The sequence below is a fragment of the Pseudochaenichthys georgianus genome, chromosome 16 (genome assembly GCF_902827115.2).
Source record: "Pseudochaenichthys georgianus chromosome 16, fPseGeo1.2, whole genome shotgun sequence".
NCBI lineage: Eukaryota > Metazoa > Chordata > Actinopteri > Perciformes > Channichthyidae > Pseudochaenichthys > Pseudochaenichthys georgianus.
The window spans coordinates 29,476,526-29,502,393 of record NC_047518.2 but is presented as its reverse complement, the minus strand read 5'-3'; the positions used below and the strand labels follow the sequence as shown (position 1 = coordinate 29,502,393).

General features: G+C 41.4%; 4 protein-coding genes across 6 annotated transcripts in view; 2 read left to right on the top strand and 2 right to left on the bottom strand.

Moving 5' to 3' along the window:
• kcnj14 (potassium inwardly rectifying channel subfamily J member 14) overlaps nucleotides 1-12,091 on the bottom strand; it is a 30,636-nt gene extending 18,545 nt beyond the window's left edge. The window contains exon 1 of the mRNA XM_034101761.2: nucleotides 12,000-12,091. The gene's annotated coding sequence lies outside the window, so the exon portion shown is untranslated. The remainder of the gene's footprint in view (nucleotides 1-11,999) is intronic.
• uts2r3 (urotensin-2 receptor 3) lies at nucleotides 1,846-5,406 on the top strand. Its single transcript, XM_034101762.2, has 2 exons — nucleotides 1,846-2,023; nucleotides 3,453-5,406. The coding sequence occupies exon 2, from the start codon at nucleotides 3,516-3,518 to the stop codon at nucleotides 4,650-4,652; it is 1,137 nt and encodes a 378-aa protein (XP_033957653.1). The 5' UTR covers nucleotides 1,846-2,023; nucleotides 3,453-3,515; the 3' UTR covers nucleotides 4,653-5,406.
• A 152-nt stretch (nucleotides 12,092-12,243) lies between the features above and the next one.
• On the top strand, nucleotides 12,244-19,426 carry khdc4 (KH domain containing 4, pre-mRNA splicing factor). 3 transcript variants are annotated; one of them, XR_004553634.2, is made up of 14 exons: nucleotides 12,244-12,402; nucleotides 12,869-13,046; nucleotides 13,639-13,767; nucleotides 13,870-13,949; nucleotides 14,049-14,101; nucleotides 14,190-14,368; nucleotides 14,928-15,139; nucleotides 15,270-15,330; nucleotides 15,613-15,673; nucleotides 15,939-16,201; nucleotides 16,281-16,424; nucleotides 17,109-17,190; nucleotides 17,645-17,730; nucleotides 18,636-18,649. XR_004553634.2 is itself a non-coding variant. In XM_034101756.2 (14 exons), the coding sequence occupies exons 1-14, from the start codon at nucleotides 12,374-12,376 to the stop codon at nucleotides 18,863-18,865; spliced, it is 1,815 nt and encodes a 604-aa protein (XP_033957647.1). In that variant the 5' UTR covers nucleotides 12,246-12,373; the 3' UTR covers nucleotides 18,866-19,426. The 3 variants fall into 3 exon arrangements, 2 of the variants coding, with proteins under 2 accessions (XP_033957648.1, XP_033957647.1); XM_034101756.2 differs by having other exon boundaries at nucleotides 12,246-12,402; nucleotides 17,081-17,190; nucleotides 18,636-19,426; XM_034101757.2 differs by lacking the exon at nucleotides 18,636-18,649 and having other exon boundaries at nucleotides 17,645-17,738.
• A 246-nt stretch (nucleotides 19,427-19,672) lies between these two features.
• On the bottom strand, nucleotides 19,673-25,251 carry LOC117461345 (NADH dehydrogenase [ubiquinone] flavoprotein 1, mitochondrial-like). Its single transcript, XM_034103170.2, has 10 exons — nucleotides 25,164-25,251; nucleotides 24,162-24,244; nucleotides 23,104-23,274; nucleotides 22,827-23,010; nucleotides 22,107-22,296; nucleotides 21,254-21,466; nucleotides 20,978-21,144; nucleotides 20,797-20,878; nucleotides 19,963-20,108; nucleotides 19,673-19,838 (listed from the first exon to the last, which is right to left on the bottom strand). Exons 1-10 carry the CDS (start codon nucleotides 25,248-25,250, stop codon nucleotides 19,743-19,745), a joined length of 1,419 nt encoding a protein of 472 aa, XP_033959061.1. The 5' UTR covers nucleotide 25,251; the 3' UTR covers nucleotides 19,673-19,742.
• Nucleotides 25,252-25,868: the final 617 nt, after the last annotated feature.

The following is a 25,868-nucleotide window of genomic DNA, read 5'->3' as shown; positions in this document are numbered from 1 at the left end:
TTTGGCATGCCTGTGCCAGGTATTTGTTCAAATTCCTCACACCCCGCGGGGATAGGTATGTCCCCCCCTTTCCGACCGTCCCTCTCTCATCTTTACAGCCTGTCTCTGTCTATCTTATGTACGCCAGCACATGTATGAAGCAGCCAACGTGGACTCCCCGCCACCAACATGAGGCACACAGCCATTTTACTGGCAAGTCACAACTAAATCATTTCCAAGTTGTTCAGCTTCTTGAAGCTGGCAAACCACAGCTGTGGGTTCGAGACAGCCTAGCCAAAAACAACTCGTTGGATAACAGGCAAGTTGCTTTTGATAACTGAAAGACCCGTTTATTCTCTGATGCTGTCAGAGCTTGAGGTCAGGCCACTTATTAGATCGACCAGTTAAACTTGTCTCTGACATGGAAAAATGTTGATACAGGCAAGTATACTGGATAATTAATTCCCTCTAAAATAGAAACACCAAATCATGGTGCAAATCCCTCGTGGGGGTGTGAGGCGCCTTGTGTTTGAACATGAACTGATGTGCTATTGACATTGGGTCAGAGTTGAAGTGCATTAGTTATTGCTGTGCGTCATGAAATGACAGCAAATACCAATGATACCCTGGCTCGGCACGTTTGTCTCCCTGTCCTTCCCAAAGGAAGTCCGAACACAACAAAGTCAAATTCAATTTTACTGAAAGAAATATCTGTGCAGATTCATATTTTTTTTTCATTTTTCAGGTATAAATCAGAAAAGGAGGCCATAATCAAACAGACAATCTGACATGGCTTTCGATTGCCGCTTTTCTGTTCAAGGGGAGTAACCCCATGACCTTTGTTTTTTTTTAACTGCCAATTCAATATATATGGTCTGTACTGACCTCTGTGTTTATTAAAGTTGCAAGAAAAACACTCCAGAGTGCAAGAAGGAGCCACAGATCACCATCCAGGTCTTTTATGCCTCTCCACTGATGTGTTGATAGGGGTCACAGTAATGCTTTTTATTTTTCATTTGAAGCTGTATGTGTAGACAATGAATGCATCATTTTATTTTTGGTACTATTGGCAAAGTTGTTTTTTTATGATGTCTTTTATAGTTTATCTTGCTCCCTACAATCTTTTGTGAGATCAAGAAGGCTATATGCATTAAAGTACATCAGCAGTGTTAACTCAATAAACCCAGGTTTTATAAACCCATCGCAATAAATTGTGACTTATACAGCAGAAAATTATTTTGCCAAAATATGATGTTACAATACCATTTATGGTCAGATTCTTGTGTTTTGTGGAAATTCCAGTGAGTTCACTGTTAGATTTATGCCTGGCTCAAATGTATTGAAACCATTAGAGTCATCAAAGCGTGACCACACATTCTGTAAACCCCACTCCCTTACATGACTATAAAATAAAAAATGTAAAACTATTATAAAACATATTATTTTAATCGGTTTACTTCAAATTCTTATAGCCTTACTCAGGAGAAATGTGCGCTGCAGCAGTCATAATTTAAAGCAACTGTACACTGCTCTCTGTAATTATCGTATGAATGTTTTTAAAAGTTTGATTCTGTAATATTTTCACGTAGATTTAGACCACAAATGCCATTTGATATGGAACATCTGACTTTTCCTGTAATTGCTATCTACATTATTATTTGTAAAAAACCCAGGAAGGTCATTGTTAAATATTCTGCTTCCTAATGATAAAGTGGGGCTCCCTGGACCCCATCAGGCCAACACATATTCATATTCATTATGCAGGAGAAGCCCCCTCTCTCAGCATCCCATCCCACCCCCTTTCCACTCACACACATTGCTCTAGCCTTGACTCAGACACATCACAGACTGCAGTGATCAGGACACAGTGCAGAGAAGTTTGGAGGCAGATTGTCGCCACATACTCCTCCAGCTGAAGATAAATGATCCTACATCTCCTGCCTGAAGAAATCTGAGGGATATTCCAAAATGGGAACGGAGATTTTCCTCAAAACAAATCCATGGAGTATTTATTTTTCAGCGTCCGGGATTAAAATGTTTTAAGGTAGGCTTTAGACATACATCGAGCGAATTACTCACTAGTTCATATATGCGATTTGATCTTTGCACGTTATGTTTCTTTAGCGTTAGGGCCCAAATGCAGGCCGTTATGCAACAGTAGGCCTTAAGTAAACTGTTTATCAGGAGATTAATATTGACATATAAATAAAGACCTTTAACATGAAACCAGTTTTCTCCTTAAATATGTGGCCTAAAATAGCCTAGTTTTTATTTATTTTAAATCGCAATGTTATCAAAGATATGTTGCGTTTCCCTGCCTATTGAATGATGTGCCTTGGTGCGTTTTTTTTGGATAAAATATAAAACTAAAATGTATACAATATATTTGCGTCTAAGAATAAATGGAATTTGGTATAAGGTATCTAACAAAGCTGTCGCTATGAAAAGGCGAACAGCTGTTATTTAAAGCGAGCCGGTGAGGTATGAGGCGCGCGCCCCGCGGGGGTTCGGCTGCTGCTCCACAGCTCCTCAGTAGCTCTTAACCTCGGTGCTGCCCGGGTCACCATGTGTCACACAGACCGTTTCTGTCATGCACCCCGGGTCTGCTTTGATGTTTTTTTTAAATGACACCTCTCCACAAAACCATCAGTCTTGAAGTAAAGCAATAAGCTCGTCTCACGACCGGCAGAATAACACCACAAGAAACATCGTTAAATATATTTTCTCGCTTTTCTCCCGGTGCAGAAATCTGTATCAGGCTACAATGTCAGCTCATCCTTTCAAATTAAATAAAGTCAAACAGTCCGCCTCACTGCGCTATCCGCTGACTCGGCAGAATGTCACGCACTAGTCCACATCCAAACCACCGATGCGTAAAAACGCACAACATAAATCTCAGCAATCTTAACGAAACCATTGCCATTAAGAATGTGTGTGCACAAAAATAGTCGTTTTAGCTCTTTAATGTTTCTCACACTTTTGTTGTGTTCCAATTAGCCTAATTGTTGTCCGACTGCTGACTTTAAGAAGGAGCAGGCTTTGGGACGTATAGATTTACAGCCTTCAGTTCGAGCCCTCCTACTCCGAAAATCCAATTATTTTACTAAAACCATGACTGTCTCGCCTGGCTCTCTGTGAAACTATAAAGCTGTAAAGGCTGTGCCAACCAGAGCAGGTCTCTCAGACATAAACCATCCTCGTTTTGCTGACATTTTCATTTCTATTACATGTTTATATGACTTTATTTACTTTATCTGGTCTCATGATTCACATAAATCGCTTTGCAGCACCCTGAAGAGATTAAATCAGTTTTAGCTGTGCTGTCCTTAAGAACTGAGTCAAACAAATACAATTTTCAGAAACCAGAGAATAAATCAAAGTGGAAATTATGAATGTAAATTAACAAAATATATTTTTGTTCTCTCCCCTTTTTCCCTTTTGAACCACCCCTCCTCTGCTTCTTTTACTTTAAGAGATCCCTTGTGAAAGTCACTCTTGCTTTCTCTTAATCTTGAACCTTTATATCATTTAACATTATGGACCTCTCAGGCTCTTTGCCTCCACCGTCCCCTTACACCTTCCCTATTATCCCCAATATCTCTGTGCCCTCCCCCTCCCCTTCCCTCTCCCCATCACCCAGCGTTGCCTCCACAGCTCTCTTCTGCTCCCTCCTCTCCCTCCTCTCCTTGATGGGCATCACAGGAAACCTGTACACTATGGGCCTTCTGTTGAGGCGCAGGAGAAGTAGACGGCGTGGAGCAGGACCGACCTGCTGCCTAATGAGAGTACCTGTGCCATCATGCCTCGCCAACTCCTCCCCGTCCTCCACCCCCATCTCCTCTTCCTCTCCCTCCTCTTCTCTTCACCTCCAGGTGCTGAGCCTTGCTCTTGCTGATCTGCTCTACCTTTTCACCGCTCCCTTCATCGTGTATGACAGTCTGGCGTCCGGCTGGGCCTTCGGGGAGCCGGGCTGCCGCCTCCTCCTGAGCCTGGACCTCCTCACCATGCACGCCTCCATCTTCACCCTCACCGCCATGAGTCTGGACCGCTACAGGGCGGTGGCACATCCCCTGCACACCTCCTCCTCCAACTCCTCCGGCCTGCTGCGTGTGGGCCTGGCCTGGGGCCTGGCTGTGGCCCTGAGCCTGCCCATGATGATCACTCTGCACCTGGAGGAGGGGGAGAACCAGGAGGGCCAGCTGTGTGTGCCGGCCTGGGACGAGCAGAGCTCCAAGGCCTATCTGAGCGTGCTCTTCTGCACCAGCATCCTCGGACCTGGGCTGGCCATTGGAGCACTTTATGCAACTCTAGGCCGGCTTTACTGGGTGTCTCAGACCAGGCCAGCCTGGGCCAGTGGGGGCAGCTCGGCTTGTCCTCCCCGTGCCCCCAAACCCAAAGTCCTGCTCCTCATCCTGGGTATTGTCCTGGCTTTCTGGGCCTGCTTCCTTCCTTTCTGGATCTGGCAGCTGCTGCCTCTCTACCAGCCCGACATGCTGCGGACAGTTCCAGTAGGGACGCAGGTGACAGTCAATCGAATCCTCACAGGACTGACATATGGAAACTCATGTGTAAATCCATTCTTCTACACACTATTGACTGGGAAACGAAGACGCAACCGGCAGGCGCTGACATCAGCAAATCAGCTGTGCCGTAAGAGCAGTCCGATGCAGTAGTGTGTCTGTCTCTAACAGAGGAGACAATGTGACAACCATGTACTGTATATGCAATATGAGTTCAATAATAGGAACCAAAGATCAATGATTTGTCCTTAGCAAATGATAGCACTTTGTATAATGCTTTGTGAAAATACTTCCTGTTTGGAGACAATCAAAAGGACAATCTCTGTAAGATGTAATGAATGCTTTATCCTTTTCCATCCTTTGATGGTCATATGATAAGTGTTGTAATGACGTTATATGTTGTATTATGGTCAAACAAATAACCACAATGGCATTTCTAACACAAGTGCTTACAGTAATTACTTCTGCAAAGTAACTTACCCAAATCAACAGATTTTATAACAGAGGAACGTTTTTAATAAGCAGAATCCTGTACTGTATGCAGTAATAATAGAAGGGAGGAGTTTTGTGCTGTATGTTGCGATGCACAAGCATTTCCAGTAAAACCCTGATTCACTTCTGCTTGTTTTCAGAAATGTTTAAGGAAGATGTTTGTTTTTAAACAACTGTCTGAGACTGGTCAGAACCTCGTTGGGACATTTTTCTGAGACAGTGTTTGTTGACTTAATGAATTATGTTGGAGCATGTCAACAGTCTTTTGTTTTCTTCCCCTGAACCCCTACGTATCTAAAACAACTGACTTTTTATATAATCATGACCTGCATGTTGGGTTTTTTGTAATCATGCAATGCTTTGCATGGCTTCAACTTGTGTTGAATGTAACTGGTGTTTATAATAATGCATAATATAAAGCTTTGAATAAAGAGTATGCTTTCTGTTATTGACTGTGTGATCGGATCCTTATAATTAGGAAAAAAGGAGGAAAACCTGATAGTGTTTGGCCTTTCAGAAAACGCACAACAGATGACATAATACTGCGTTTGACAATAGCAGACGTGAAAAAGAAGAACATCTGAGAGACAGCAATTATGAAGCTAAGCAAAGGGATTATATGTTAGATATTCAAAGAAAAAAGACACAACAACTTAAAAGTGCTCAGTATTAAAAATAAATCCTTGAGTTGCATTCTCACGTTTTGTTTGTGTGTCTGTGTCAGCGTGTCAGGGACTCTGGAAGGTCTTCCCCGGTCTTGTGTATACACTCTCTGGCTGGTGTCTCTGTGTCTCCCTCAGCCGCGGCCTGTCTGCCCGACTCAAAGGCTGCACTGTGCTGAAGCTCCAACCCTGCTGCTCTTTGACGCAGATGAGCAAATATTGTTGTTCAACACAGAGGAGAAAGGATGGGGATGAGATGATGGGACAAAAGAGGACATGAGGGGGTTGTTTGGGTTTTGGATGCTGACCATGTGACTATAGGTCTCTAGTTCGAGTCCAGCAGGGGACTATTGTGGCACATCATTGTTTGTTACTTGTCCCCTACGGCATACTTCTGATTACGATTTTTTAAAAGCCCTAGCAGAGGAATTTTAGACAAACCTGCAGAAAATTAAACAAAATAGAGACACTTCATGAGACACTTCATCAGGATAAATCATATCTTGCAGAATTCAACGCAGAACAACATTGACTCTTTGTCATTTTAAGCGGACGTTATTTAAATGTGTTTCTTATGGACGACAGGCGGCGCACATGCTAGCGCCGTCGGCCCATGTACTGCCTCCCCTATTCAAACATTTCTCCATAATTTATTTTCTAATTTCTTACATGTTTCAGCATATCTGCATCTGTGATGACGGATGTGAACTTCCCCTTGAGCATACACACGACCTTATAAATAAAACTATCCATAATAAACAAGAACATTAATTGTCTAAATTGTTTTATCAAATAATTTCTGAGGTTCTAAAAATACAAATTTTAAACGTTTTTCAAGTTGAACAGTAGAACAGAGACAACTTTACATAAAATAAATCAAATGCTGTAAGTCCTCAATACAAAAATGTTTAATAATGTATTCATTCCCATAAAGAAAAAAAAGAATTTAAATCCACATTTGAAAAACAACAATATAGTACTCAAAGGGAAAAGACTCTGAATAATATTCCAGACCTCCATGTAATTCTGACAGAGCACAGGCAGCGCAGATTAAGAAGGGACAGTGATCAGTTACATTTTCTAATTTCATCACTGGGTAAAGATATATTTCTTTGACCACCCAGGTAAAACATATGCACCATTAAGCTCTATTAACTGTGGTTTACTGTGTTTTGACTTGACATGCAATACCATCTGCTAGTCCATAATCACCAGGTAATGGACTTTGAGTGATTTCATGTTAAATGCATTGTAAAATGAGACTTGAATAATGCTAGGAAAACATAATTATAGTGTGGGTTTATTTATTTGCACATAAAGTGTAATTATGTAACTGAGCAGAAGATAACCTGAGGGCAGCAGGAGAAGCTTCATTGGTAATACCAACAGGTTTGAGGGACGCATACCAAAAGCATTTGTCAAGGCAGCTTGCACGTTTCTCTGCACAGTGATGCCAATTTTTCTCAGGCTGTAGGGCCCTTCTGTAGTCCATACTGCCTACCATGTGTTTCCATTTACCTGTGGCTACCTCTGAGCGTAATGTTCCCACTGCAGTTGTTATCCAGAGCTCTGTGCGGCCACACCACAGGGGGGGCTTCTGTTGTGAAGTTAATGCAATATCCATCCACCTTTCACAGACAACTGAGGCCCTCTCAGCACATTTACCCATTTAAATGGAATTTCTTGTAGACAAAGAGCCAGCTCCATGTATGTTTGAAATCATGAGCCCTCATATGACATGGTGATTTTTGGACCCCTGGGTCATACCAAAATGACAGAAGATGGAGGGCGTAGCTTGTGTAAAGATGAAATCCTTCCAAAGAAGACACTTAGCACCGGTGTGGATATGAATGCACAGCAAGCTTAGATTTTCCTGAGTCTGCATGGTGGACAGGTTTTGGGAGACTGCATATTCTAAAACGTAATATATCAGATGATTAAGTTCTGCTTCAGGTCTACGGGGATGACTGAGTGTTTGATAAACTTCAAATACATGGTGTTTAGTCAACCCAACCAAATGGATGGAAAATATTGTCTCAGTTGGCAGGCTGGTTCATCTATAAACTTTGTGTTATTTGGGTTGGTAGTTGCCAGCTCTTACCGACTCGCTCCAATCATAACTTTTGTCTGTAGTCGCAACAGAAGCTTTTCATTTTGTCCTGAGATTCAGGCAGTGTACTTCTCTAGGCTCTCATCTACGGGGAAAACACAAGGACAAATATTTTCTTGTGGGAACGTCGCTCTGTTCCACCTGAAGATTTCATAAATCCAGCACATGTCCGTTTCCTGGAATCGTCAAGCATCTTCCCATCCCACAGCCGTCGCCCCGCCTCTCCTCTTGACCAGTGTTTGAGGCTGCTGCAGGTGCCCCTCCCCTGGGCAGCCCGCTCAGGAAAGCCCCCCGCTGGGTAGACGAGACGAACCCGCAGCCCGGGCCAAATTCACGCTGTGAGGTGTATAAGAGGCTCCCATTCTCTCCAGACATACACAAAAAAGATTTCCTTCGCACTGCTCCTCCGCCTGCCCTCTAAAATTCAATCTTCCCATCTGTTTTCCCTCTCTCAATCACTTTTTGTCCCCTCCACTCTTTCTTCCTTTTCCTACAGTCTATAGGCAAAGGAAGGGCATAGGTATTCCTCTGCATGGCCTCACGTTTTATGACGTTAATAACTCAAAGTTTTCGCATTGTAAATAACAAAAACTCTTAGGTGGTACTGAAATATCCACAAATTAACTCAATCAACTTTAAAGACATCCAACCTTCTGTAACATCTGTTTAAATCAAACACATCAGTTCAAGTTTTACGATACCGCACATGTAGTCAACACGGTATTAAAAAAAAACAGTTTGTAATCGCTGGTTTGACAGCAAACACTGAAATCTGGGAGCTCACAGTGTTTCTTTGTTCAATCCATGGCAACCTCACCATGAGGCGCCCTCCTCCCCATCGCGTACCCTGACTTCACACTTCAGTGTCAGCCGCCAGGATCAGGCGAGACCCAAGCTTGTGTGCCTTGAAGGCCGGAGGTTACATCAACCAACATACACATTACGGTTCACACTTGGGCTCTTACTAGGAAAGACAGTAAACATGGCACGTCTGCCCACCTCTCTCCTTCTCCCTCTCCCCGAGTTTCACCTTCCCTCTGTGCCCCCCTTTCTCCTCCTCCTCCTCGCTGCCTGTTAACAGTCATCAACTCAGGCGTCAAGCTCCCCTGACCTCTGACCTTCTGACACTTCACTCATCTGGACCCCATGGTTTGCTCGTGCATGGAGGTCATGAGTGAGGAGGGACATTATGTATTTCCATGACACAGTTCAATAATAGAAGCCAGTGTGGATTATTGTGAATAAGTGCAAAAACGATAAGTTTAAACATTTAACCGTAACTATTTCCATACAAACTTTTGAAGAAGAAATACTAAACTTAGTTCCAACCCTTTGATTTGGAAGATTTACAGAAACTTATTTGTGGGGTGTTATGGAGTGTTAGTCAGACAAAGCAAGACATTTCAACACATAACCTTGGACATTAAGAAATGCTAATGGGTATTTTATTCTGACACTCAAAACTATGAACATAATAATACGGAGATTTCTTTATAATAAAAAGAACTGTTAGTTGCAGAATGTGAGTCTCAAAGAAAGGAATGGCAACTATGAAAATGTTTGTTCAATTGTGTCAAAATTAAACATTAGTTTATAGGTATTGAAGTTATGGCAATAAGTAAAAACAGTAATTGTAACAGCTGTAACATGACTTTCCTATCTGAGAGCAAGGTGGAAGATTGAACAGCATGGTGTTTAGAATTACAGCACCACCTGTGGGTGAAATATAAGAACTTCATATTTGAAACCAAACGTTGTTTTTTAACACTCTTCAGTAGATTAAGACAGCTGACAACTGTTTGTGAAAAACTTTGTGTTCATTACAGCTCCACATCAGGAATTAAAAACATATATATATATTTTAAACAAATATTTCTTAATCTGTTTTATCATATGTTGGCATACTGTCTTAAAAGTTAAATATATCAAAAGACAGAAGGAGAACAGTACATAGATAAATTGTATCAAAATTAAATACAATGGTTAAATATACACATTGTAGGTGCTGGCTCATGGTTATATTCTGTCAGCGTTGCTATAAGATTGTTTGTATTATCTCTCCTCATTTGTTTATATAGCATAACATGTTCAATATCACAACTGAACAGAAAGGCTTGGCCAATATTTTGTAATTTTTTTTTTAATAATTCAAATTCCAAGTCCTTTTATTTACAATGTATTTGTTTCCGAGTTACATTTTCTGAGAATAAAATGCAATTATTTGATATAGTATAAATCCAAATAAGTATAAATCTATTACACTTTACTCTGCTTTAATGCATTTGATACTACCTTTTATTCGTGCAGAGCAGACTGGAATAGATGCTGAAATTACCACACCTATGTACTAAATCAAGAATAGATTTTAAATCAAATCTGGACCAAAAGAATATAAATCGTGCAATACCTTAAGATTTATACCCCTATAGTAGAGCTATAAAAAGGGTGCTTGTGTTCCCCGTTGCACAACATGCTCTTGTCTGTCTTTGCACCAGCTGAACCTCCAGCTCGGGTGGCTCAGTAACTGACCCACCACAGTGACATAGAGGAGGACGACTCCCGTCCCGAGGACTCAACACTGCAGAACAAGCTCTGTGCACGCAGTAAAGAGTATATATCCTGAAAGAAATATGGTTAAATTCCAATACGAATACTGAGATATGTATGTCCCCAGGTTATAGCCAGCCATATGGGTGCACTATGTGGAGATATGTAAGTAAGTAATAAATAAAAAACTTACAATTTTAACATATATAGAAAAGCTCAAGGTTCTTTAGTGCTGTTATTAAGAGCTCAATCATTCATTTGAAGAGTGATGGAAATATTAATTTAAAAGTAAAGTTAATAACTCTTGTCTATCAATAATAATGTATCCAACCAAAATTCTAAAGCGAGTATTGCAGTAAAACAATACATTCAATCCCTAAAAAAGATAATTTCACCCAAAAGAAGCTTAATTATTCTACTCAAAATAATGAATTACTTTTGGAAATCAAAGTAAGAACTTCAGTCCTAATAGATGAGCATGAACAAAGCCACCGTTGTGATTCAAAGCCAATACAGAGCCTTTTATACAAGCCATTTCCTCGTAAATCAACATGACAGACCTCGGTTCTAATCAAAGGTTTCGCAGGCTGTTGTCATCACCCTACAACACAGAACATAAGAAATTCAACTAGGGCTGCTGTTTGTTCAATCTATTGATCCATGTTGCCCCCACAGAGCGTGCTCACCTTCCACAGTAACCTGCACCTCCTCGCTGCGTCTCTGAGCTCCTGGTGGTCGGTAACTGAACACCTAGTTTGAGAAACCCAACATCAGAACAGCCCGGGCGGCATGATGCTGAGGCCTGTCTCTGCACATGTTGGGTTATAGCCTGTAGCCTGGCTGTCTCCACCTAAACCACTACGTTTACAGCTTGGAAAACACTCAATATAGTTCATTTTGAGCGGTTACAAGCTTATGTTATCATTTGTAAAATAGGTGACCATGTTTCCAGCAGGTTATAAGACAATTAAAGCAAGCAAGTAAAATTAAAATGCGGTCAACAGGTTTAAATATCATGGCCCTATTCGATTTTTGTCATGTTTACCCATTTGTTATTTTGAGTTATAGTTATATATATACACATATATACATATACATATATATATATATATATACATATATATACATATATATATATACATATATATATATATATGTATATATACATATATATATACATATAGTATAGTTTAAGTATGTTTAGTAATTATACTCAACGTTATACTACTTTGTCTAGATTCGTAGTATAGTAGTGCATCCTTTCATGCAACCATTTTGTATTTGCGTAATGAGAAACTAGAAACTATAAGTGCTCAGACAAATTTGAAATCCTCTGAAATGTAGTATAAGAATAAAGTAGCACAACATGGTTATTACACAATTAGGCTACATGTAGGCCCATTTCCAATGTGTAATTGTTTTAAAAAATATTATTCGGCACTTGAGTAAATGTCAGGCCAATTGGTTCAATTTCACCCTGTGTAAAACCTGAAAAATGCAAAGGCACCGTGCATTCAAAATAAAGGAACATTTAACTAGACGCATTCTACTGTTGTTTTCCTTAATATAACAAACGCCCACAAAATCTGTCAGGAGTCCCAGCACAAATCAATTTATAAACACAAACCTGACACGTGTTTCAAATGGTACAAGACAAACTACTTGAGTAATTCCATAAAGTACACCTACCTTGACTAATGTCCTGAAGCATGTCCTTCGGCTCAAGGCGTCTTCTCCACTGGAAACTGTGATGCCTCCTCTGGGGAAACTCGCCAAGGGTGGCACGGAAGTGATGAAAGTTGGGACAGGTGAGGCCGCAGCACCACATCTGAACCTTTTTGATGCCCTCTTTGAATATGTGCTGGTATCTGGCGCCTCCATGTGGAGTTACTGCTAGAAAACAACATTATCCGGAGGCGGAAACAGCGAGTGCGCAGCAGTGGTGGTTAGCAACATTCTCTCTGCATCCATGCTAGCAACCAGCACAGACTACTGTGCAGAAAAATAGGGTTTTCACCTTCATTTGAACACTGAGAAGAACTTTTCCGCTTGACAGGATATTGATGTCATTTGGTGGAATCCAAAATGGCGGGTGAGTGCTTGAAAACGGGCAGTTTTTATATTTGTATCGGGGTATTTGACCGTCTAGATGCCTTCTGTTAGCAGGCTAGCTAACAGCCACTTTATGTAATCATGGCGGAGTGTTGACGGGCAGATTCGCGCTGTTTCATGCTAGTTATTCTGTAGTTACGTGTTATATACATTTTAAAATAAAACATAGCGGTTAACAGTGTGCCTGCTACACTAAATCCAAATTGAATCATAAAAAGCCATACATATAAGAATGAAAGGCTCACTTTTTCGATTTAAAAAACATCAACAATAAAAGTCAACGGCTAACGTCAGGTGTTTTCAGGGTACCTTAGGTCACCAGTGAAATAAAGGCTTACTTCAGCTATTATTTAGGGTACCTTAGATCACCAGTGAAATAAAGGCTTAGTTCAGCTATAAATGCGTGTGCTAATGTTTTGTTCTGTCATGTGTTTCTGTCCACACAGTCGCCGCAGCAAATGGGACCAGCCCGGCCCCGGCTCCGGTGGGATGGGGGAGGCAGAGTCTGCTCCCACCGGGGCTCTGGATGCTGCAGCTGCGGTGGCTGCCAAGATCAATGCTATGTTAGTAGCCAAAGGAAAACTGAAACCCTCACAGATAGGCGTCCCGGGACCCCCTGACAAGGTAATGAGGAGCGTGATGTGCAGATATGCCTGGTATTTTAAAAATACAATCAGATCTGTTGTTGGAGTATCTCGTATAGAGGTGGGCTATATGTTAACATGAGATAAGATAAGATAGTACTTTATTGATTCCAATTTGGGAAATGTTTGTGTTGCAGCAGCATAAAATACATGGCATTGTACAATAACAATTAAAAAGATTAGAATACACAGTATAGTGTGATATTTTATACATTTGTCAACAATGAGTAGGAAAATCCACACAGCATTTCATGTCATGTTGATCCTGATAATCTCGAAAATAGTATTAACACTTTTAAAATGGCACATACACATACTGGAAACACCCAGCAAACATGTCATTTACACATACATTTTCTAACGTACTGTCCCTTGGGTCCCGATATAAATCACAAATATCTCCAAATTGCTGTCTTGACCATTTTTCTTCAACAACTGCTAAGTATTTTGTAAAATAATTCTTCAGTGTTATCACAATGTTAAACACAAATTATTCGCATGGTCTGTTTTTTTTTTCCTAATTAATTTGGAGTGACTCAATACTTTATTTATTGACTACCCTCCTTTCTCAGGTTGTGGGTGTCTGGAAGCCTCCAGTTCAAACAAAAGCCAAAGATGACCTGGTCGTCGCTGAGGTGGAGATCAACGACGTCCCGATCAACTGCCGGAATCTGCTGACGCGTGGACAAACTCAGGATGAGGTCAGCAGCAGTACAAACAATCACCTTTCACAGAATTACAATCTTCACTGACTTTGTGGAGTATCTATTGACATGAATCCTATCTCACTTGTTTGTCTGCAGATCAGTAAAGTGAGTGGTGCTGCCGTATCAACCAGAGGCCGTTACATGGCGGCAGAGGAGAAGGGCAAAGCGTTACCAGGGTGACTCTCGCCTACTATTTTCAGATACTGATACAAAAAACGAGTTATCCTGCTGCTTTAATTATTATATCTTAACACAACCTCTCTCTTTTTCCACAGGGATCGACCTCTGTATCTGCATGTCCAAGGACAGACTAGGGAGCTTGTCGACAGTCAGTACTTTTTCCTAAATCTTTTATGATGTATGTCTTCATATATGATGTGATAAGACTAACGTTTTATTTCCCCCTCGTTATCCAGGGGCAGTTAACAGAATCAAGGAGATAATCACCAACGGTGTGGTGAAGGCTGCAACTGCCTCATCATCCTCTTCATCTTTCCCCCCTGGTGGGGCTTCAGTCACAGTTTACCAGCAGCACAACCTACCTCCTCCATCACTGCCCCCCATAACCCACCACAAACCACACTTTCAGTCCGGGGTGAGTCCGGTTTTCTTTTGTCTTCTTACAACTTGTGAACTAAGGGTACATCCACTCTTTTAGTGTTTATTCTGGACATGCAGAAACGTAGACAACAATTAATGATGACACACTCACCAACACTTAATTCCTGGGACTATCATTTACAAACGGCCTTTTCCGGTTTGTCATCCTCCTATCGCATGACACTTTTTCTAAAGAAAACAGACATTAGCCCCAACTTATAGTGGTTAACATTGTTGTCTATTGTTCTCTATGATAACAGCTTTTGTGCAGTTAAATTCTGCATTTCAAATGCTATTGGTGTTTATTGAGATTTGTGACAATTACATGGAGAAGCATGTGAATACCCAGTGTACTGTATGCGGTTAGGTGACATGCTTTTTAGTCATGTTAGTATAGACAACGTTTTTTTTTTTTAAACAAACGTGAAGTAGTCCTAAATGATACTACCATGAAAAGCTTAGTATGAACTGAAAGTGTTGCACAATATATGTACTTGCCTACAGCGAAGGATATAGTTATATTTATGCCTTTTATGATACATTTCCTTTCTCAGATGCATTATGTTCAAGATAAACTCTTTGTGGGCCTGGAGCACGCTATCCTGGGGTTTGTGGTCAAAGAGCGTGTGGAGGGCCCCGGGTGTTCATACCTGCAGCACATCCAGGCGGAGACTGGGGCCAAAGTCTTCCTCAGAGGAAAAGGATCAGGCTGTTTAGAGCCTGCTTCTGGACGAGAGGCCTTTGAACCCATGTACATCTACATCAGGTGGGTGTCCTATTAATCAATAAAGATTAAGAACATCTGCTTTTCAGAGAGGGTTCCTGCTTGTGCAATAATATGAACTGGATGAGCACAAAGGTTCAGTAGAACTAAATGCAGTCTGTTTTCTCTCCAGTCATCCTAAACCAGAAGGACTTGCAGCAGCAAAAATTTTGTGTGAGAACCTGCTTCAGACGGTGAGTCATTTCTTGTTACTTTGAAATGTTAAACTGCAATACTTTCAAAACGAGCATGCACATCTCCAAATGCACGCTTACTCTCCCAAGCACAATCATAGCTATCAACCAACTTTGGCCTTTCTAATTATTATACAATATTCCATAACAATGATACGTTAGATTTTACACTTTTTGTGTTGTCTATAAATAATGATATAATAGTATCAGTATCAATAGTACATTTTTATATTTTAATTGAACCACTAACAAGCCTTACATATAATGCTTTTCTTCCTCTAGGTCCATGCAGAGTATTCCCGCTTTCTCAATCAAATGAGCTCAATGATGCCAACACAACAAGGTACACTATACCAGTTTTTCAAAGTTGGTGTGTCCATCACATGTCAGTGATGGTACTGGGCAAGACTTGCTTTATATTACTACTTTAACAAAATTAACCCTGAACCGACGTATGACTGGAAGGACGTCGGTTAAATAAATACGTTGTTAACGGGAGTTGTCTTTCTGTGGTTTAGATGTGTCACTTGATTTGGCAACACAGCTGATAGAAGTCATGGGAAGAGCCTGACTTCATCTGTTTCTCTCTCTTCCTCTTCCTCCTCCAGGCTTTGCTCAGCCTCAAATGGTGAATGGAATGCCTCCGCAGCCTCCGTATTACCCCCCCGCTGGATACCAGCAAGGCTACGCCATGCCTGTACCACCACCTCAGCCACATCCTGTCTCTCTCCCTTACACTGTCCCTCCCCCTTTACATCCTGCAGGCGTGCCTCCTCAGTACTCCCTCCCCCCCGCCCCCCTCCCTGCTCCCTCACACTCTCTTGCTCCGGCTCCTGCCCTTGCACCTCCTGCTTCAGGCACGATGCCACAGGTAGGATCGAGCCATTGAAACCACACGTGTGTAGCATGCCGAGCAACAATACTTACTAAATGTCTTTCCATCTCTGCAGACTCTTCCTCCTGTACCTTTTCCTCCATCAGCTGCAGCGCCACCCAAAGCTCCACCTGCTGCCGCTCCAGTCAACCCACCTCAGAAGAGACGTTTCACAGAGGAGGTCCCAGACGAGAGGAACAGCGGCCTACTCGGATACCAGGTAATACACAGTTCTACACCCCTCATGATTCTGCTGGTTTTTACTTTGCACCCTTCTGTTTAGAGCTGCCATTAGTCGATAAACAGCAAAATCATCACTAACCATTTTGATGTCACGATTTTCACTATTTCCTGACATTTTATAGATCAACAGTTTGATTAATCAATCTATATACAATTGGCCGATTAATCGACTAAATTATGGTTAGTCCTTTTTTCACATAGTTTCTTAGCCTTTGTTTTATATCCCAATGCTTTGACCGAAGTGCATGTGTGTGTAAAGTCACTTCATTGAATCAGCCCATCATATCAAAGCTCTCTTTGGCGATTTATCTAATACCATTCCATTTTCCTTTCTTTAAATACTTGACCTTCATTGGTTAAGAGTGCATGGCTGTTTCCTGCTGCTGTGCATTTCCAGTTTATCTTTGTCTTTTAATACGGAGTTTCAGAAAAAGGTCTTTTTAATACTGATAAGCTTCAAGAATCTTTCATAGTGGCTGGGGACAATGTCTAAGTAATCAGACTTGTGGTAAGCTATTCACAATGATTTTTGCCTTTGGTACTGATGAAGTTGTTAGACACATTGGTTAGTGTCAGGACAGGGTTTAGTGAAGGATGTGTGCTAATTGCGCCTGTGTGTTTTTCTGCTCATAGCATGGACCCATTCATATGACTAATTTAGGTGCAGGCTTCCCAGTGGGCAGCCCGGAGACTGCAGGACCCCCAACACAGAGTTCCTCTGGCCCACCGAGTGAGAGGGACAGGTACACAGAGTTCTGTTATATCTGTTTAAGAAAGGCCACCACCCATCAGCCAATGATCAGACCCAATCATTCTTATGCATCATTTACGCACAGACAATGTCATAGCAACAAACTCATATTATGTCATTGCTTTGGAAGTTCCTCAACATGTGTAAGTCCAAATTGACATGGAAGGACCTTTAAAAAAACAAAACAGGGCTTTGACATCCTTAAGGTCCTGTAACTTAGTGCCATTATAAAGAAATGTATGTACCGTATGATTGAATTGAAATGTTCAGTGAAAGAGATGTTGCCAATGTGTTAGTGTATGCTGTCTAGGTCTGAGAATCTGAATTGGCAAAAATATCAGATAATGGAATTGGCCAAGTAAATTGCAATGGTTGTATCTCTTGATTATATGAATAATGTGTCAGTAAGCGGAGTTAACTCACCCCATTTCTCTTTGGTTCTCCAGTCGGCAGCTAATGCCTCCACCCCTGCTGCCTGTGAACGGAGTGAGACCCAAGATGGAGGAGAAAAGAGCACCGCAAGGCCCCGTGGGTAAGGGCATTATCATGTGGACTGACAAATCCCTGCCCAAATCCACAGTTCCTGACTGGACTGTGTCCTTTATAAGCTCAGCCTGGATCTATTCTCAGCCTTAATGTAGGGCCGCAAGAGGAAAATGTAAATCCTGTAAATCCTCTCCGGGGCCACTTCAGTGGTTTTACTTGAAAGTATTGAAGAGGTATACTGTATGTTACATAAAGCCCAAGTAGATGCATAAAGAAGACTTAGCTGGCCATAAAAAGCTTGTATTTCTTTGGGTTTATATATTAAGTGTTTGTGGCAGATTAGATAAATACCCCCACCCTCTCTATTGGGCTTCTTATGATCCTTGCAGGATTCTGCTGCTGTGACTATTAATCTCCAGATAGTGAGGCGGAGCTATGAATCAACATCTTTTGTGCATTGTACAATCCTTTGTCTGATAAATCGAGTCAACCTTGCCCTCCCGTTCTGATGACATCATCAGGCCGGGGTTTGTCCATAGTTTCTTTTTGCTTTCCTCACTAACAAGAATCTCTCCTGTTTTTGTGTTTTTCTCTTTTTCCCTGTGTTCTTCTTCTCTTCCATGTATCTCTGGGATGATGCTGGATTCTGATTGGGGGTGGGGTACGACTCGTCATGCTACGCTGCCGCTCAATTGGACGGCCCTCACACTGTCGCTCCCCACCAACCAATGGCGAATGACTGCCCTCTCCTCTACCCTGCTGACAAACTATGATTTAAATCTATTAACTATTTGTTTCTCCCAAAATGTGTTTGGAATAATGAACTTAAATCTGTCCTATTGGAAACATGTTGCTGCTGTTTTGTGTTGGTTTTTTTCTCTCCCCATGTTTCTCTCCCCAAATATGCCGCCTCTTCCTCTCTTCTGCGTGCTTCCTCTCTTCTTCTTTCAGAGCCCTCGGTGAAGAGAATGAAAACTGGTTTGGTGGCGTACAGTGGCGACTCCTCTGATGAAGAGGAGGACCACTCAACCTCCAAAGCCTCAGGGCAAGGTAACCCTGGGGCAGCCCCCCCCACCTCCTCCTCAAGCTGGACTCAGGGCTACCACTGCCCTCCTCCACCGCTCCCCCGTGCTAAAACACAGCCACAGCAGCAGTCCATGCCTTTCTGGATGGCCCCCTAAAACAGGAAGAATCTAAACTCCCTCAGTGCGTTGTGCCGAGTCTTACAGGATGTTCACCCAAACCGTCTTTTTTCCTCCACTCATCACAGGGATGACTCCCTATGTGTTGGTTGCAGCATTGATTTAGTGCTTGGGTCTAAATGGGCATTCTAATGTTTTGGAGGACTGTTTGTTTCGCACATTATAGTTTGAGGATGAACACTTGCAGGAAGGACAATCCAAACTATCTTGTGGCTGTAAATAGATGGTCAGCTGAGCGATATTCTGCCATAGAATGGTCCGGAAAACAATGCCAAGTGAAGTGTTGGAAAGTGTTACTTTGTTACAAAACAATATCTAAAGGCAATGATGTTGCACATCACTGACCACTTTTTCTTTTTATCCCTAGTACTGCTTTTTGTACTTTGTCACCACCTTTCCTTACTCCCTGTCCTGAAGTCAGTGACACCAACTCTTCCTTTTCTGGTGATTTTGTACAGATCATATTGGACTAATATGTAGTAAACCTATTTAATTTATTTCATGCTTTTATGAAATAAATAAACTTAATTTATTGCTGTGTTTGAGCTTGTCTTTCTTTGTAAGGTCTATTTTGTTCACATCATCAACACCTCCCATCTGCCAAAATCGGTCTGCTTGCCAAAATAAAAAGTGGATTAAGTGACAAACCTGCTGCAAATCACCAAAAACAGACCTTATCTTCATGAAAAACATGAACTTTAAAATGTGGAAGAACAATAATTTTAACTTAAAATCAGTACATAAGTATTTTCATTTCTAAAACAATGTTACAAATAATGTCCACAATACTTATATTGTATAATGCTATTATTAGAGCTATGAAGGACTGACAGTTGAAACTGACACCTGCACAGTTTTAAACCATCTCTATATCTGGCTCTCTCGGAGGGTTTTTCTGGCTATGCTGAGCGATGCGGCTCTCCATGACCGGCCGGAAGTGGCGGATCAGACCCTGTAGATGAAAAAGGAAAGGTAAAGAGGGATAAAGATGTCAAAATATAAATTGGTTCTTGTTTGAACTTGTACCCTTAGTCACTGTTTCACTGACAGCTATTAAAACACTCCAGAGATGTTACCTGCACGGGCCACGCCGCCCCGTCCCCCAGGGCACAGATGGTGTGCCCCTCGATCTGCTTGCTGAGCTCCCAGATCATATCGATCTCTGAAGCTGCTGCGTCTCCTCGAACAAACCTCCACATCATGCTGTCCATCCAGTCCACTCCTGAGGGGCGGGACAGAGAGGAAACCTTTAATCATTGTTTCAACCACATACTGGATTTATGGCAAATACACACATGGCAGGAATAACGTACCAAAGAAATAACAGTAATTTTCTCCTCACACATTAGTTTCATTTAGTTTAATATAGCAATTCTCATTTCTAAAGAAGTACAAATGGTGAATGCAACACCATAGTTGAGCCCTGCCCTCAATTTCCCAATGTATTTATTGAGTTTTCAGTACACTTAGTAATATAATAATTGACATACTATTGTTTGCAAAAAAAGTAAGGAAATTACAATGAAAAAACAAGGGATGATAAGATGGAAATGGCTGTTTAAAAAGTCACATCTTCCCACAGTATACCTCTTCAAGTATTAATCTTCTTGCTAGTAATATTTTTAAATGACAGTAGTGTTTATTTTTACATAAATATAAATAGATTTAGTATTTCTCCCACCTAACAAGTAATGTGTTGTAAAAGTTAAGGGAGATCTGATTCCGGTAGGGTACTGTTATATATAATGACTTTAAGCACTTCTCTCACTGAGTGTTGTGTACAGAGAGAAAGACGTCCCAAACAATACTGAGGCCCTATTGTGTCCAAGAAGAATAAAGGTGAGGGTATGCATTATATAGTAAATGTAACTTCATGGTGGTGACTCTTTGTCCATTGTGCTGTTCCTCACCCTCTCTGCAGGGGGTGCACTGGCCACAGCTCTCATGTTTGTAGAACTCCACCAATCGTGCGATGGCTCGGATCACGTCAGTCTGGAGGAAAAAACACATTTCTCAGAATATCTTTTCAGACTGATTGTTACTGGGGTCAGAGTGTCATGTGTCATGTGAGTTATTCAGGGATCAGTTTACCGATTTATCCATAACTATGATGGCAGCGGTTCCCAGTGCTGTCTCTGCACGGACCAGGTCATCAAAATCCATCAATACATCATTGCACACATGGCGAGGGATGATGGGAGTGGAGGACCCCCCTGGGATCACTCCTAATAGATTATCCCAGCCGCCCCTCACCCCTCCTGAACCAAACACACAAGAAGAGAGAAGAAGTCATGTCAACCTCTGATAAAGTAAACCACTGTACTCACACACATGCACACACAGGCAGGCAGGCACATACACACCTACCTGCGTGTCTCTCTATGAGCTCCCTCAGAGGAATAGACATCTCTTCCTCCACCGTGCATGGTGTGTTCACGTGACCCGAGATGTTGAACAGCTTCGTCCCGGAGTTCCTCTCCCTCCCAAAGCTGGCAAACCAAGCTCCCCCTCGACGACAGATTGCAGGCGCCACAGCAACCGTCTCGACGTTGGCAACCGTCGTCGGGCATCCAAACACCCCTTAAAGGAGAGAGATGAAGCAATCACTTAAGCATTGATGGATTACTGAATGGGCCTGCCGGGTACGCCCAGGGCCAAAAGTGTCATTGACCCCCTTGCCTTCACCTGTAAAAAGCCATCAACCAGGAAGAGACTAAACCTGACCTTAAAGAAACATTAAAAACTACAAAAAGTCTAATACAATCACAACAAAAAATGGCTTAATAGAGCCTAAATATAATAAAGACATTTCGACACTATGTTACGGGGCAAAACACAACCTTCAAAAGACACAAAATAACCAAAAAGAGAAACAGAAAGGCTTTCAGAAAGGGCACAACAAACAGACAGAAATAAGACCAAACCAATTAAAGAGTAACACAAAGAGACATAAAATCAGAAGGAGATGTGTACTGACTACAAAGAGACACAAAACAACAACTAAAAGAGGCTGAACAAAAATAAAGTCTGTGTGTCTTACTCCTTTGTAGGAGAAGTGGTGGGGCCTTTTCCAAGTCAGTACACAGAAGCCCTTTATCTCGTAATCCAACCATGCACAAAAGGACTGTAACTACAATATAGCCTGAGTTTGCAGTCTCTAAACTGCAATTAACTCCAATATGGAAACTGGATGTAGGAGGCTGTGGAGCTTCTTCCTCACCTATGTCTGCAGGGAATGGCGGCTTGAGTCTGGGTTTTCCTTGTTTGCCCTCAAGAGACTCGATGAGGGCCGTCTCCTCCCCGCAGATGTAGGCTCCGGCCCCTCGTGCCACAAACACATCGAAGTCAAAGCCAGAGCCACACGCGTTCTTCCCCATTAGCCCTGCTTTGTATGCCTCATTGATAGCCACCTGTTTGAGGAGTTGAAACAAAAACACAAATTTAAACAATACATAATTCGTGGATAGACGAGTCACCCGTCTGTGCCTTTGTATACTTGCAGTGGTGGAGGACATATTTAGATCACATAAACAACACTCTTAGGATACTCTGTTACAAGATCCTGCAATAAAGATGTTAAAAGAATTCAAGTATAATATTGAAAATATAGTTAAATGTTAAAAGTTAAAGTACAAAATACAGATAATTGTCTATTTTTTCTGTTACTATTATGTTTTATAGAATTTGATTGTTATTGCAAATTATGAAAATAGTTACAAATGCCGTCACAATAAAGCAAAGCCAAAAGGGAACAATTTTGGTTTTGTTCAACCAAACGTCCAAACATTATTGAAAGTAAATAAAAAAAATGTTTCTTCATTTTATTTTCATAAGGGGGGTGGAAGTAGAAAGGTTTAAAAGAAGGAAACACTCAAGTAAAGTTGAAGTACCCATTCTTAAACACAGTACTGGACTAAATGTCCTTTCCACAACAGCTCACCTGTAGATTTGAAGACTCGTTGTAAAACTCTCCTCTGATGTAGATGTACGCAGCGCGGGCCCCCATGGCTCTCCCAGCAATTAGGCAGCCTTCTATCAGCTTGTGGGGGTCGTGACGCATTATCTCCCGGTCTTTACATGTCCCAGGCTCCCCCTCATCAGCATTCACCACCAGGTACTTAGGCCTGAGGAAAGAAGGAAACATGGATCACCAGAGTGTCATTACTGGTGTGGCTCCTACAGTCACTCTGACTGATCTGGATTGTTTCTTCTCCTACCTGCCGTCGCTGGGTTTGTTCATGAAGCCCCACTTCATGCCGGTGGGGAAGCCTGCTCCTCCTCTGCCTCGGAGGCCTGAGACTTTCACCTCATTCAGGATCCAGTCTGTGCCCTTCAGTAGGATCTCCTTCGTCTTATGCCAGTCTCCTCGTTTCATTGAGCCATTGAGTCTGGTAGGAAGAGGGAGAGAGATGAACAAGTAGTTATTCTTTTTTATTTCCCCACAGTTTTGTTTATTAAAATGTTCTGCTGTTTCATGGATTAGCAGTTTATTTTTTACATTTCAAAGCCCAGACAGCTAAATGGTAATATACCTGGAGATAAATTAATAGTGACAATAAATATGTAACCTGTTAAGCACTGAGCCTGTTTTTCAGGTCTCAGGCTCGGAAATGACATTTCCAGAACAAATGACTATAACTACACTTCTAAAAGGGGAAAATTAATAATCTTTTGTCTCAAAGTAATGATAAACCTGTGAGTTGGATGTAGAAAAGTCAGAATCAATATAGATGTTTTTTTATTTTAAAGAAAATTCAGATTGAACATAGTAAAAAACTGTAAATCATATGTGCCCGTCCAAACATTTGTTTTTACTTATAGTGAAAACTACCCTTGGATTGTGGACTTGGACCTTTTTAGAGAGGTTTAGCAAAAAAAACTCCACCTCTGAGATGATTTGGGTGGAAATGGCCGTATTTACCGTTTCTCTGAGTTTCTCTGCATTAATGCGTTAGCATTTTTCTGCTCGTGGCTAATTCAGAGGCAGAGCGCTAGCTTTGTGTTTTTTTTTTGTAGTTTCTTCCCGTTACATGGATATAAAACATTCATAGTTTATTGAATATTAAGATGCCCTCAGACGCTGTTTCCTGCAGATGACGCGTTTTCCCCCCGGTATCGGGGGGCGATGTAGAACAGGTTAGGTACACAAGACTTGGTAAACTTTTTTTTTTTTTAATCTAAAGAAAAAACAATTTGCAGTTAAAGAAAGGGCAATTGTTATACTTACACTCTGAGTTATGGTTAATAAAATTATTTTTACTTTTCATATGTTTACCTCCAGTCATGCCGGCCATATAAATTGGTGAATATCCGGTCTTCATCACTCAGAGGGCCAAATGTTGTCTTTTTTGGCTTCACCTGAGAAGGGGAAATAGATGTGATTGATAAGCTGCCATGATGGATGCATGAAAATTATAGCTGCCATCACTCAAGGGGGGCAACTACAATTATTTTAATTAGTTATCCATTCGCCAATTATGTTTTTAAGTTAAAAAATGATTTGTTTTGTCTTTAAATGTCAGATAATTGTGAACACTTCTGTTATAATTTCCCACAAGCCAAGGTGAGTTTTTAAAATAATATATTTTGACAGTCAACCCGTTTAATGGTATTCGGTTTATTATAAAAAAGAAAAAAGAGAAGCATCAAATCTATTTGTCAGAGAAGCTTGAACCAACACTTTGTTGTTACTTAATTAGTTAAATTATATAACTATATAATGTATATTCCATCCATCCATCCATCTTCTCCCGCTTATCCGTGGTCGGGTCGTGGAGGTAGCAGTTCCAGCAGAGAGACCCAAACGTTCATTTCCCTGGCCACATCAATATTGATATGTATAATTTTAGTTGTCAACACATTCCTCTTAGTTCTTGTTGGGGCTCTACAGCACTAGATTAGATTCAACTTTATTGTCATTGCACAGAGTACTAAAACAACTAAATGCAATTAAATATATACCTCCCTTATACTGGTGACTAAAAACACCTATGCTTGTCATTGGTTTTCCTAACATAAAAAAACAATATGAACATATTTAAACCCTAAAACAACTAATCCAACATGGCTTCTTGAAGGATATCATTATGTTTATCTTTGTTGGATAATATCCTTTTTTGACTAAAAACTCCTTTCAACTATTCCATGCCAGTATGTGAACGTATGCATGTAGACCATTGTGCCGAGTTTATCAGTGTATTAAAGTGTGAGTAAGCATTGTGTGTATTACAGTGTGTGTATTGCAGTGTGCATTATTACAGTATGTATGCAGGCCTACCTGCTGCTGAGCTGCAGTGCTGTAGGTCAGGCGCGGAGTGATATTCCGCATCACAGCGCCCCACAGCATCCGCCGAGGCAGCAGCATCCTGCAGGGGACAAACACCTCCACCTCACCTCAGACTGATATCACTCTCCACAGTCTCCACTTCTCTTACACTCAAATTGATTTATGAAACCTCCGCGGTTAACAGAAGCTCAATGCTGGTTCAGCCTAATTAAACTAAGAGGATTAACGAACTACGTCACATCCTGTCCCATGCCTGTGCGGCAGGTGCCGATCCTTACAGTCTATGGTGCCGATCCTTACAGTCTATGGTGCCGATCATTCACAGGTGCGTGCATGTGCACACTCAAACGTGCGATTAATTGTGAGTTTCGGAGTCACAAAGAGTCGCTATAATCAAGGGACGTAATGTATGATTTACAGTGTTGTAAAATAGATAATTTAATGTAAAGTTTAAATGCATCAACGGTTCATACGCAGCCATAGACTCAGCTATTGAACAACAGGCAATTTTTACATTGTAAGCAAAGCACAGGAGTTACTTCTCTTTTGACAGACCCGGCGTCATGGGCGGGCCCCATGGGGCCGGGCCCGCCCATCCAGGATTTGGGCCCGACCAGCCAGGATTTGGGCCCGCTGTTTTAATCAGGGCTGAATACAACATTTTAATTATTTTATTATTATGTTCAGTGGCGGCGC

Coding starts and splice junctions, on each gene's coding strand:
- uts2r3 (XM_034101762.2), top strand. CDS start 3,516: ATGGACCTCTCAGGCTCTTTGCCTCCACCGTCCCCTTACACCTTCCCT.
- khdc4 (XM_034101756.2), top strand. CDS start 12,374: ATGTCATTTGGTGGAATCCAAAATGGCGG. Junction 15,140..15,269: donor CCCATGTACATCTACATCAG/GTGGGTGTCCTA, acceptor TTTTCTCTCCAG/TCATCCTAAACCAGAAGGAC. Junction 16,425..17,080: donor GCGGCCTACTCGGATACCAG/GTAATACACAGT, acceptor TTCTGCTCATAG/CATGGACCCATTCATATGAC.
- LOC117461345 (XM_034103170.2), bottom strand. CDS start 25,250: ATGCTGCTGCCTCGGCGGATGCTGTGGGGCGCTGTGATGCGGAATATC. Junction 23,011..23,103: donor AACAAACCCAGCGACGGCAG/GTAGGAGAAGAA, acceptor TTCTTTCCTCAG/GCCTAAGTACCTGGTGGTGA. Junction 21,145..21,253: donor GCTCATAGAGAGACACGCAG/GTAGGTGTGTAT, acceptor TGTTTGGTTCAG/GAGGGGTGAGGGGCGGCTGG.